We start from the raw sequence: 12,565 nt of genomic DNA, 5'->3' as shown, positions 1-12,565 counted from the left end.
GTCACCAGGGAAGTCCCAGATAAGAATATCTTTAAGATGCGAGTGCTGAAAAGGATGTAGGGTGGGAATGTAATGAAAAAGAAAGAAAAGGAAAAGTATAAAATCACCATATAAAAGCCCCAAACATCCAATTTAAGCTATATTGCTTCAGGTTATCTAGATCACAATTTTTCTTTGCTTGATTTCTCTACTTAAAAGTGTATGTCACTTCCATAGGTTTTTTTTTTTCAGTTGAGAAAAGTTAATTACTAACTATGATTGCTTTATAAACCTCATATGCCAATTTATTATAGGCTAAAATCAGAAAAATATTTTAAAATATTTTAAAATAATCAAAAACAAAAGATTTTCCCCATCTCATGCTTTTTCTAAAACATGTAAAGTGAACCAAAGAGTAAAACAAAAATGTATTATACTTCTCTTCAACTGGTCTGCCACTAGTTCTCTTTAACTAGTCTGATACTTTAATGGGAATTTTCTTTTTCCATTTAAGAAAACATATCCTCCTAATATTAAGTAGCACATATTTCAATTCAACACAAAAATCCAGTCTCTATCACTATCGACTTTGGGGAATTAAACCAAATTAAGAATTTAAAACTTTGTCTATCGCTTTCTATTTTAAAGTTATGGACACTGTTAAGAGATATAGTCAAGAATTATTTGATATCTCTCTTTCACTTTTATATATCTTCTCATTTAACAGATATGCTAAGTCCTTGCTATTTTTACACTAAATTTATCTAGGTAGCAAAATAAATAACTAGTTTGTATAAAATTTCCACTTACTTTATTTTATAAATAGTACATAAATAAGAATTCCACTGGTTTGCATTCTCTTACTAGTAACTGCTAACTTCATGAAAGTATAGACAATCTCTCTTTTTTTTTTTTTTTTTGCCACTGAAGCCACAATACCTAGCAGAATGTCTGGCATATAATAGGGCTGAATATATTACTTTTAACAGATTTATTGAGGTACAATTAATATACAACCAAGAACATGCATTTAAAGTGTACAGTGTGACAAATTTTTACATCTGTACAGACTCATAAGACTATCACCAAATTCAGGAAAATAAACATATCCATTGCCCTCAAAAGTTTCCTCATGCTTCTTTGTAATCCCTCGTATCATGACTACTGACACACTTTCTGTCACTATAGATTAGTTTTCATTTTCCAGAGTTCTATGTAAGTGAAATAATAAAGTATGGTTTGTTTTCTGTCTAGCTTCTTTTACTCAGTTTAATTATTTTGAGATTAATTTTTGTTGTGTGAATCAATAATTTATTTCTTTTTATTGCTGACTAGTATTCTGTTGTACGGCTAAACCACAGTTTGTTTATCCATTCATCTGCTGAGGGACATTTAGGTTGTTTCATTTGGGGCTGTTACACATAAAGCTGCTGTGAACATTCATGTATGTCTTTATATAGATATACACTTTGATTTCTCTTGGGTAAATACTTAGGAGTGGTATGGCTGGATCATATGGTAGGTGTATTTTTAGTTTTTTAAGAGTGTCAAACCGTTTTCCAAAGTAGTCGCACCATTTAACATTTGCACCTGCATTGTGTGAGAATTCTCCTTTCTCTATGTTCAAGGCAATACTTGGTATGGCCAAACTTTTGAATTTTAGTCATTAGCACTGATGTGTAGTGGTATCTCATTGTGATTTTAATTTGCTTGCCCCTAATGACTAATGATATTGAACACTTTTTCACGCACTTTTTGCCAACTATTTGCCCAACCCAAGGTCATAAAGATTTTCATCTAAAAGTTTTACAGTGTTAGGTTTTATATTTAGGTGTGTGTTCTAGTTGGAGTTTAATTTTATATATGGCATGAAGCAGGGACTGAAGAACATTGTTTTGCATATGGATGTCCAATTTTTCCAGCAACATTTGTCAAAAACACTATCCTTTCTCCACCAATAAGCTTTGCAACTTTGTGGAAAAACCAGTTGTCTATACATGTGTGGGTCTATTTCTGAATGTTCTCTCCTGTTTCACTGATCTATTTGTTTCTCTTTATGCCACTGCCACACTGTCTTGATTATTGTGGCCATATTGAGATCTCCAACTTTGTTCTTCATTTTCAAAATTGTTTTGAATCTTCTGAGTTTTTTTTTTTTTTTTCCACATGAACTTTAGAATCAGCTTGTCAAGTTCTACAAAAAGGCTTGCTTGGATTTTGATTGGGATTACCCTGAATCTTTACATCAATTTAGGGAGAATCGACATCCTAACAACATTGAGTCTTCTGACCCATGGCTGAATACATTTTTAAGGGATAAAAGAAGAATTGTTGAAGTTCAGTTTTAGAATAAAGAATTTTCAGAAGCTCTAGGTAAATTAGAAATATCATGTTTATTAAAATATGGGAGGAAATTTTGATTTGGCTTTTCAAAAAACATTCTAATTATACTTTTAAAATTTGGGGGCGATAACGTTCAACTTTAGGAAATGTATTGTAATTGCTTCATTCTTTGACATATAACACCTTGTAATTTCAGAACTAATACGAGATCTTTGGAGCATGCTCTACCTTTAGAAAAAGAAAAAGGAAATGGTGATTTGGTGACAAACTATTAAAATCTAAAGGGAGACTGATGAACATTCAATAAAAGAAAGTCCAGATTTAGCTTCCTGCATCCAGGCAATTTCACTTTTTCAGGCCCCTTAAAAACAAATAATACCTATCACATTCATTTGCTTTTGTAATTTTTTAACTTTTCAAAACACTTTCAGTTCACGATTTTCTTTTATTCATATAACTTTGTGAAGTAAGAATGACAAGTCGCCATCATTGGCAGCTGAGGAAATTGAGGAACTCAGCATATAACAGATCACCAAAAGTCACAGTGAGAGCTAGTGAAAACTGCTTTCAGGTCACCTAATTCTCTTCTGAGATGTTTCTTCACTAGACACTTCTGTGCAAAAAACAGAACTCACTCTAGCTGTTCGAATAGAAAAGGCATTTATTAAAGGATGTTAGGTGTCCCCCTAATCTCCAGAAGGACCAGTGAGGCAGACTTGCAGACTACCCAGCCCAGATCAACACCTAAGTCAGACCCAGTGACTAATGCGCTAGGTCAGACCTCACTGCCTTTGTTTTTTGGCTTAAAGGGCAAATGTTGGACACTAGAAGACAGGACCTCGGTCACTATGATCCTAAAAGACCCACACCAGCACAGTCTCCCTCAACGAACCAAAAGGTTCCCTGTAGCTTCTGCTTCATTGTTCTGCCCTTTTCTGAACAGACAGGTCACTCCAGAGAATATGATTAGCAGAGTCCAGTCACTTATTTGAGCCTACATTCATAATGGGGAAAATTCCCCAAACATAAAAATGAAATTTAAAAGGCAGTGAGTAGCCTCAACATGGCAAGGTACATGTCACAAAGCATTCTTAAAATCAGTTGAGTCATCGAATGACAGTGGTTTGGGGGTTGACAGGGATCTTTTAAATTGCCAGTATTTTCCAAATTTTAAGCCGTGACTCATTAGAACACCATAAAAATCAATGTACTGTGCTCCATAGTTTTAAAAATTAAAATAGAATTGAAAATACCACCATGGATTGCACTTAGGGAAGGTAAGTACCGTCTGGTGAAACTTTTGTCCTAATTGTATATGTGTGTCTACATGTCTATATATATGTATATGTACAATATATATGTATTCATACATATGTATAATATATATTTATATTTGTATATATATAGTGCATATATATATATACATTTTACATTGGGGCTTGGGATGTACATCCCAAGCCCCAATGTAAAATATATTTTTTACTGTGAGTCGTGGTGAATATAAAAAATTGAAAAATGCTAGTCTAATCCAATCTCTTCATTTTACATTTAAAGGAGAAAAAATAAGGCTCAGAGAAATCAAGTACCTTGCTCTGGCGGTTAGCATAAAGCTGGAATCAAGATGCAGAAAATCTCTCAGTCCTACTCTGCATTATAAGGACATTATCTATCACCTAGAAGAATACTTCCCATTTCCTATGTAGATCTTCTCCTACATTAGCCTTGTTGTGGTAATTAAATGTATTTCATAATTAGCAAATCACAAAAATATTGTAAATTTTATAGTTGCATTTGGAGTGAGGCAGTAGTTAATTGTTACCACTTGCTGTAGTTAATACTAGTCTTAACACCATTCTGCATATTAACTCTGGAAAGACAGCTAACCTCTGTTATTTTAAAGATTTTTATGTTGGCAGATATGTTAAGAATTGCAGGTGACACATTGTACTAGTAACTATAAACAAATTTTTAAAGAAAATAATTTTATTTTCAATAAATAGAAGGAATTTTAAAGTTGTAATCTGCCATACTGAATGAAAACATATCAATGAAAATATTTCTTTTCTTGCTAGTTCTCTGCTATGTTTGTTTCTATCCAAACATTAAATACATATTCCAAAAAAAGTTTCTATGATTTGAAATAAAATTTGAAAAACAAAAGCTTTTCAACAGTTTCTCTAAATGTGCCCAATTAATGATACATCTACACTTTAAAAATTTGAATTACTAGAAACAAAGTACTTAAACTTCATGGATATTTTTATATTAATGGGTAAGAGTTATACAAATAATATATAAATATTTAAAAAAATAATATAGATTTTACTTTTCCGGTCCTCATTTTAACTGAATTTCTAAAAATTCTATTTCTAAATAGCCATGAGCCAAAGATTTAGCCAGCTTGCAATAGCTCTATCTTCAGTAATAAAGAGGTTCATCAAGTCTTTTTGCACTATTGTACACCACTGTGTATTTTATAAACAGAAATTTAATATAAATACTTCTATTACACATTAAAACCTAATTGCTTTTAAGATTTTGATGATAAAGAGGGTCAAAGAGGAGTAAAAAATACCAATGATTAATGCTTTAGATAATCAAAGAACCCCAATTTCCATTGTGTAGGCTTCTCCCTCCTACAGGAAAACTCAATAAATGTAGCAACGAAAAGTACACTTTTGCAAAGTGCACCCAGAATCTTTCTATTTGCTAACTCAGCGCCACCACCCAGATTTTGATATGGATTCTACAAGTTTACTTTTCATCACCAGTTAATATGTTTTCAACTCATACTGAAAATAGAATGCACTTTATTTTTACATGTTGACTCTTCTTGTTGCCTGTGGGAACTTGTTTTCCTTACAAAGAATATAGTTGCAAACAAAGAAGACACGGTATTTTTCTTGCCAAGGATATTTTCCTATACTGAGTGGTTCTTTGACATAGGAAGCTTACTATGACATACCAAATGTGCATGGGAAAGGGTGCAAAAGTCCATCAGGTAAGGTAAAGAATGAGGATGAGAAATTTAGTTATCAGGGCTTTAGTTTAGTGCAGTCGTTAGAAATGTCTCTTCCTCCCAGACTGTTTTGTCCCGTTCAGTGAATACTGTTTTATTCCAACATCCCTTTTCCCAACAGCCATTTAAAATAATGAGGAAAAAATTTTAAAGATATTTACAGTAAATGAAATTCTGTCACACATGGAGAGGGTAGGGGGAAGATGCTGATATTTTCCTGAGCATAGGATATGCCCTTTGAATATGGCACTAAACCTACTTTCTGCAGTGAATTCTTCTTACCAGCAATTGGGACAATTATTTTACTTAAATGGAAAATCTTGTTACCATTCTTCTGCTACCTTAACAGCCAGAAAGCTTTTCCCAATATTACTAATCACACTGGAGGAAGATTATAAACTCCTTTTTATACTGTGGTCTATGGCTGGTTGCCATAGCCCTCCAAAGAAAATTCAGTATTGATGTATCTCAGGACATGTTGGCCTTTGCCCTATGTGAATTCATTCAAATTTAGAGTAAAATCTAGCTGTTTAGTTTCTAATCTTGAGTTGCTTCTCGAGAAAGTATGAAATCAAAAAACAAATTAAAAATGTGGAGCTCTTCAATTTGCTTGAAAAATGACAACTAGATAGTCTTAAATAAGTTCCTTTTACTTGCTGTTATATTAGTATTTAGTGTTAAAAATTATGCCAACCAGAATAGCCAGTTAAGAAACAGCAGAAAATTCCCACGTTTCTTAAAAATAGAGACCTTTAAAAAAAATCTCATTAATGACTTTGTAAATTGTACTACCTATACTTGGTAAGGGTGCAATCAAATAGACACTCACAGTTACTGCTGGAGGTGACATAAACTACTACCACTTTTCAGAAAAGACAATTTGACAATATACATAAAAAACCTTAACATGTTTGATCCTTTGATTCAGGAATTCAACTTTTAGAAATTTAGTCTAGTGAAATGTATAATTAAAGAAATGCACAAGCATTTGTGTACAAGGGTGTTCGTCAAAGCATTACTTGGAATACAGAAAAACTGGAAAAAACCTAAATATACAATAGCTGGGAATTGGTTACTAAAACAATAGGCTATTCATATAATAGATTATCACATAGCCATAAGAAATATCTCATTTGAAATAAGTATGTACAAGCAAAGGAAAAAAAAAATCACTGTTATCTTTCAATGCTGGGTTTCCAGGTGACTTTTACTTTTTTTCCACCAGCTTTATTGAGATGTAATTGACACATAACATTGTGTAAGTTTAAATTTAAGGCATCCAATTGACTTGAAACTTTTAAAAACTGCAAAATGATTACCACCATAGTATTAGCTACCACCTCCATCCCATCACATAGTTACCACTTCTTTTTTTGTGATGCAAACATTTAAGATCTACTCTCTTAGCACTTTTACTTTCTTTACTCCTTTCTGTATTTTCCAGGTGTCCTTCAGTGTAATCTTTACTTTTTAAAAGGACTTTAAAATTCATATGCTAGTAGTCGCATGGAGGGAAAAAAATTTTTTAACTACAATTCAGTACAAATGAAATTTAATGTTCTCTTTACTATGATTATAACTTCCAAATATTTGCACCTCTTTCTGCCTCCGATAAATATTAAAATATGTAAGAACCAAACGAGGTTATGTCTTTTCAAGCTCCCTTTTTTCCCAAATGAAATCCCCCCAAATAAGACCCCATATTCTCATGAGGCATATCCTCATTTTATTAGGCATGTCCATGTAATTTCTCCTCATAATTACAATTAGTTCTTATGAAGTTTATCTTGTGTTTCATCTGCTTCTTCTCTGTGCGGGTAGGGACATAATCTTCCATCTTAAATTTCACCAGTCTTCTCCCTTCACTTCCTCCCTCTTGCTCCTCCTATGTTCTGGAGAGTGTATGCTACGTTCTTCAGGGTCTTCTTTATTCAGAAGGTGCCATACAAAACGGTTACATAACGCAGGCTTCATTCATATTTATAAAATTACTGATCAGATAGTTATTGCAACAATTTCCAAACAACATCACGTAACCGACAACTGCAGTGCGGTGGGTGGAGTGCGGGGGCTACAACCTAACACAATTCATTAAGGGCTCTCAGCTGGTTGACTCTCTGACACTCCAGCAGTCTCAGTACCACTTTCGAAGCTAATGCGGAGTCCCGCTCTCTCGCTCTCTCTCTCTCTCTGGAAAGCAGCGTTCCACCTTTCTGGGGCAGAAGTCAGTAACCATATTCCCCATAAGCTTCCCATGAGAAGACAGAAGAGGAGGGAGGTAGAACAGGTTGCCAAACCCACTTAGGCGTTCGCATAGATTAACCTACCAATTAAAAGGCGGGAGGTCACCCAAGCCAACTTTAAAAGCGCTCAGAGTTCTGACGCAGATTAGACCAAGGTAGGCTTTCTCTGACACCCGGGCCACCACAAAAGTTCTTGAGGGCATCTGTTGTGGATTCCCCATCTTTTCTTTCCCCTCTTCCATCTTATATTGTTTTTATTGGCCCGCTCCTCTCCTCAAGTTCTGTGTTTTTCGCTCAGCACTAGCACTAAAGGCATTAACCATTGTTGGCCCGTGAATTAAGCCAGTACTTGGCAGCCAGACCTCTCCTTGCCCCCACCAAAGCATCCACGCCTGGGTCCCTTAAAGTGTAAAATTCTAGTGCTGCCAAGTCACCTCTAAAGCGCTTCTCAGGCCTACGCAGCTAAAGGGAACCTACAACCGACAAGGTGCAGCGGGGGCTCAGGTAGAGGACCCTGGCTGCAACACACCAGAATATAACTCGCAAAGGGGGGAAGAGCTAGAAGACGAAAGAATGCTGGGCGGTAGAAAGATGCCCAACCTAAGCAAGCTCAGACGCGCAAGCGCGTGGCTCACGGCGCGTCTCCGTGGCCTCACCACAGCGCCTGCGCACAGGATCCCCGGAGCGGCGGGGAGAGGAGAGGAGCAGTCGGGCCTGGCGCTCCTACCGCCTCAGCAACTCCAGCCTGCAAGCTCCGCCTCCTTCAGCTGCTCGCCTTCCCAAACAAGCGGGTGCGTCCCTGGCGCTCTCCGTCCATTGGCCCTTGGCCTTTTCCGTTTCCGCCCAGCCCTCCAGAGTCCACCAATCAGCTTGTGCGTTTGGGTAAGTGGCCACCTCCTAGGCCGTCGCTCCAGGTCCTCTGCCTCCTCCCGCTGCTGCCTCCGCTGCTGCCTCCTCCTTCCCCACCTCCTCCGTCAGGCGGGTGGCTGCGGGGGCCTGAGGGGCGGCGGCGGCGGCGGCGGCGGCGGCGGCGGCAGCGATATGGAGCCGGGGGCCGGCGGCCGAAGCGCTGCTCGCGGGCACGGGGCCAGGCCCCCGAGCATTCCGCCGCCCAGGGAGCAGGAGCGGAAGCTGGAGCAGGAGAAGCTCTCCGGGGTGGTAAAGAGCGTCCACCGGCGGCTCCGCAAGAAGTACCGGGAAGGTAAACAGCGAGCTGAGCGGGGGAAGGGGAGGCCTCGTCGCCCCCAGCCCCTTGTCAACCGCTCCCCTCCCCCCAAGGGGCCACCATTACGACCTGAAGGAGCTGCACGTCAGCCCCTGCTAGGGCCGCTCTCCCAGGTCCGGACGCCCCCTTCTCGGTCGAGTACTCGGTTGGCGTCAGGCGTGCTCCTCCCGCCCCCTTTTCTTCGAGGGCCCTTCAGGAGAGTTCCAGGCCTGTGGAGGAGCCGAGTGCCCACCTCCCCCATCCCTTGTCCCCAGCCGGGGTGCTGAGATTGTTGTCACCACACACACAAGCACGTAGATCCTCACACAGGAGGTGGAGGTCGCTCGCTGCGAGAGACATGAAGCTAAAACACGAAGGCAGGTAGAATCCATTCGAGAAAGACGAACTGAAAGAAGCCCGAGTTACCCTTCGCTGCCTCGCGCCTGATCAGCCTGTTTGATTTGCTGCCCCGTCAGACCCCCTTCCTAGTACCTAATTCCTGCGGCTTTAGCCCGGGCCGGAGCTTCCTCGCATTGGCTTCCAGGGCTGCGAAGTCAGCAGGCCTTAGAGCTGACTAGACTTCACCTTGTTAAAAGGGGGAGGGGTTCCATCCTTGCCACCACCCCCCCCATTCTTCAAATGCCGCATCTTAGGGTTTACTTAGGCGGGAGAGGAAGAGATGTGGGGCAGGTTCTCAAAATACTGTTTAGATTTGACTAATCCGTAACTACCAAGCCACCTAAGGATACAGATCCCGGTGAAGCCGACCGTCGCTGGGAACCCTTCTTATGGAAGGTCTTGAGCAAAGGAAGAAGCCATAGTAGCTTTTACTTGGGCCTGAGGAAGGTTTATAGTTGGGATCTACAGTTATCCTTGGTATTTTAAAATATAGGCTCTTTTACAGAGCTATTTTATAAGAAACTAACAGTGAAAATTCCCAGTTTTTTCATGTGCTCAGGAGACATTTCTTCTAAAGATCAAAACGAGGGATAACTTTCTTCTGTCTTTAGCTTAATTGCAAACAAAAGTCGGCAGTCTTATACTTAGTTAAGTTAGGATTAGAAGCAAAATTATGACAGTGAAGGAACAGATAGGTAAGATCACGTTACTTTCGAGTTACAAACACTTTTCAATTACTCTGGAAGATTAAAACTAAGTGTCTTTTGTTCTCTTGAGTGTAGGTGATGTGTTTCATTTTTCAAACTTTAAATTCAGAGTTTTTTCCCCTTGGCAACTCAAGCCTCGATTTTTTAAATAGCTGCTTAAATAGTCGTCCTCAAAGCTAACCTATAGTTATTGTTTAATAGGTAGCAATAGAAAGAGGCTTATCGGGCATACTGAGATGTTGAAATTTGTTTTTTAAAAGAATGCTTTAAACCCCAACCCACAATTTATTCAATAAAATGAGTAGTTACCATAGCAATCGTTGCATCATTCTTGATATTCAGAGAGTGCACTTACATAATGGCATTCAGTGTAGGTTCTTGTGTTGTTTGGAGAAATGAGCAAATAAACGGACACACTTTATCATGCTATTTTGTATAAACTTAAGCAAGTACATCTTTTTAAAGAAAAATGGGTAACATATAATTCAATTTCCATTTTTACCTTTTTATAATTATTATTCATTATTAACTTATTCATAAATGAGTAGATTCCACTTAATATACTACTAATGTGTCATCATGTCTTCAAGAGCTGTTTATATTTGCTTAGTTCTCACATGTTGAAACATGTCTTTAAGCCTGAATATTAACCAAGGGAACACTTGTTTATAATGAGAATTAGTATTTGGAAGTTATGAGAGCTAGAATAGATACATGTAGTGCATAAGTGAATGATCTAGTGTGCTTTAGGACAAGTAAAGTCCTGGCAGTCTGTAAACATATGAATGAGACTGTTCTTTAGGCATTTTAATGCCCTGAATTCCACCAATGATCTAGACTTCTCTAGGCTTTACTCTAATGATATACAAAGCCCCATCAGTGAACTAGCAAAGTAAAAGATCCTTAAGAGCATGCCCTTTCTACCTTTATTTCTGACCTGTAGGTCAAATCTTAGTTGTGATTTGACAAAAATGCATGAAAAAGCCATCTGTGAAAAAGTCTGATTATGCACATCATAATACCAAAGAAGTAATTTTTAGTGCTTTGCTTTGAGGTCTTAGTATCGTTATAATATCATTTGCAAAGTCATCTCTGGTTATAAAATAATAATATAAATGGTGCTTAGGTTCTAGGTCAGGTTACAAAGGCCTATTTGATCAGTAACATGCCTGCACTGTAACACCAATAACTATGGAAACTTTACTCCTTTTATGACAATATTCCTATCAGAAAATGCAGTGAAAATTCCAGCTTAGAATCTTGGAATGTTAAACTAGAAGGAACTTCAGCATTTATCAGTGATTCCCAAACATGGATAAACAGTAGACTCATATGGGTGCCTTTTAGAAAATTACTCCATTCCACCTCAGATGTACAGTTTCAGAATCCCTATCTGGTGCTTGGAAATTGTCAGCCAGATTTTGGACTGATAATCTAAACTACTTCCTTCTTTTTTACACGTGAGTGAGCTGCATCCTAAAAATAGTAAAATAACTTGCTTGAAGTTTGGATAGTTTATCATTAGCACAGAACATATTTTATGGGAATAATGTGTTTTTCTTTCCAATTCAAAGCCTAATGGTGTCTCCAAATGTTGTTGGAGTGGGAGGGAAAATGGGAAGCAGGAAGTAGCCCTAGAATTTGTGTTGGGTAAGAGGATGTAAACTGACGGGAATGGGGCAATCCCTGGGATAGGTATGGTTCGCTGAGTTAGGGCTATGTGAGGTGTGGGTTTCTTAGGGAGTTATGGCAAAGAAGGAAATAAGTTGGGGTAGAATAAAGAAGGAGGCAAAACATTCACTGGATAGTAAAGACAGGAGTGAGACCTGGATAATGAGTGTAGGGTTGGATAATATAGTTTTCCCTTTCCTTATCTCTGGTAGTGGAATTGAACATGAAGCAGGAATAAGATTGAAAATAAGATTTTTCTGATGTGGTAAAAAAAGGTTTCTCTCCATCATTCCCAGTCCATTTGTCCAAACTGATGCTTGTTGTAGCAGTGAGCAGGCTTGGGGTAGGGGGTAGTGGATAGGATTGTAAAGACTAGCAGGTAAGTTTAATGCACTCTTTTACCACTTTTCCCCTCTCTGCTCCATTTTACTGCCTGTCCTGTGTCACCACTTAGAGATCCTTTCCCTATTTGTATAAGAGTAAAGTGAGAACTGGAGATAAACGTCAGTGTTCCAGGCAGTGCTGATATCTGAAGTAGTTACCAGAAGGAAATGGTAGGGAAATGTTTAGCAATGGTGATGAGAAGGGGTGTTTCTGGTATCAGCCATTTATAGATAAGGGACAGTCTTTTAGACTGAGTTTATATAAATGGAAATATGCTTGTAGATGTAGGTGTTTTCTGTCTTTGCTATACAGAATTTTCAAAATAATGGCCTTGATATAAGCCAAAAATATTTTAAAATATATCATAGGATTGGAAACAGCTTTTAAATAAGAAACAGCTAGTTTTTCTTTCCAAACAGGGAGTTTGGAACAGGGAGTCATTGTTTAATCAAATCTGCCTGATAAGTACATATCTAATTGAGAACTGAAGTAGAGCCGTGTGTATTTTCAGTTGACTTTGTATGATTCTTTCCATAATCCTAGTCACATAATCTTATTCCTGTAATGATTGTTATTATGCTTGGCATCTCTTTTTAAATTGAAAGTATCCGTGTAA

General features: G+C 38.1%; 1 protein-coding gene across 1 annotated transcript in view; it reads left to right on the top strand.

Moving 5' to 3' along the window:
• The first annotated feature begins 8,601 nt into the window (after positions 1–8,601).
• SAMTOR (S-adenosylmethionine sensor upstream of mTORC1) overlaps positions 8,602–12,565 on the top strand; it is a 79,854-nt gene continuing 75,890 nt past the window's right edge. The window contains exon 1 of the mRNA XM_068550054.1: positions 8,602–8,785. Within this exon, the coding sequence (XP_068406155.1) occupies positions 8,626–8,785 (160 nt within the window). The 5' untranslated portion in view covers positions 8,602–8,625. The remainder of the gene's footprint in view (positions 8,786–12,565) is intronic.

This window comes from Eschrichtius robustus, chromosome 8 (genome assembly GCF_028021215.1).
Source record: "Eschrichtius robustus isolate mEscRob2 chromosome 8, mEscRob2.pri, whole genome shotgun sequence".
NCBI lineage: Eukaryota > Metazoa > Chordata > Mammalia > Artiodactyla > Eschrichtiidae > Eschrichtius > Eschrichtius robustus.
Note: the sequence above shows the minus strand (reverse complement) of the source record. Positions and strands in the feature narration are given on the sequence as shown.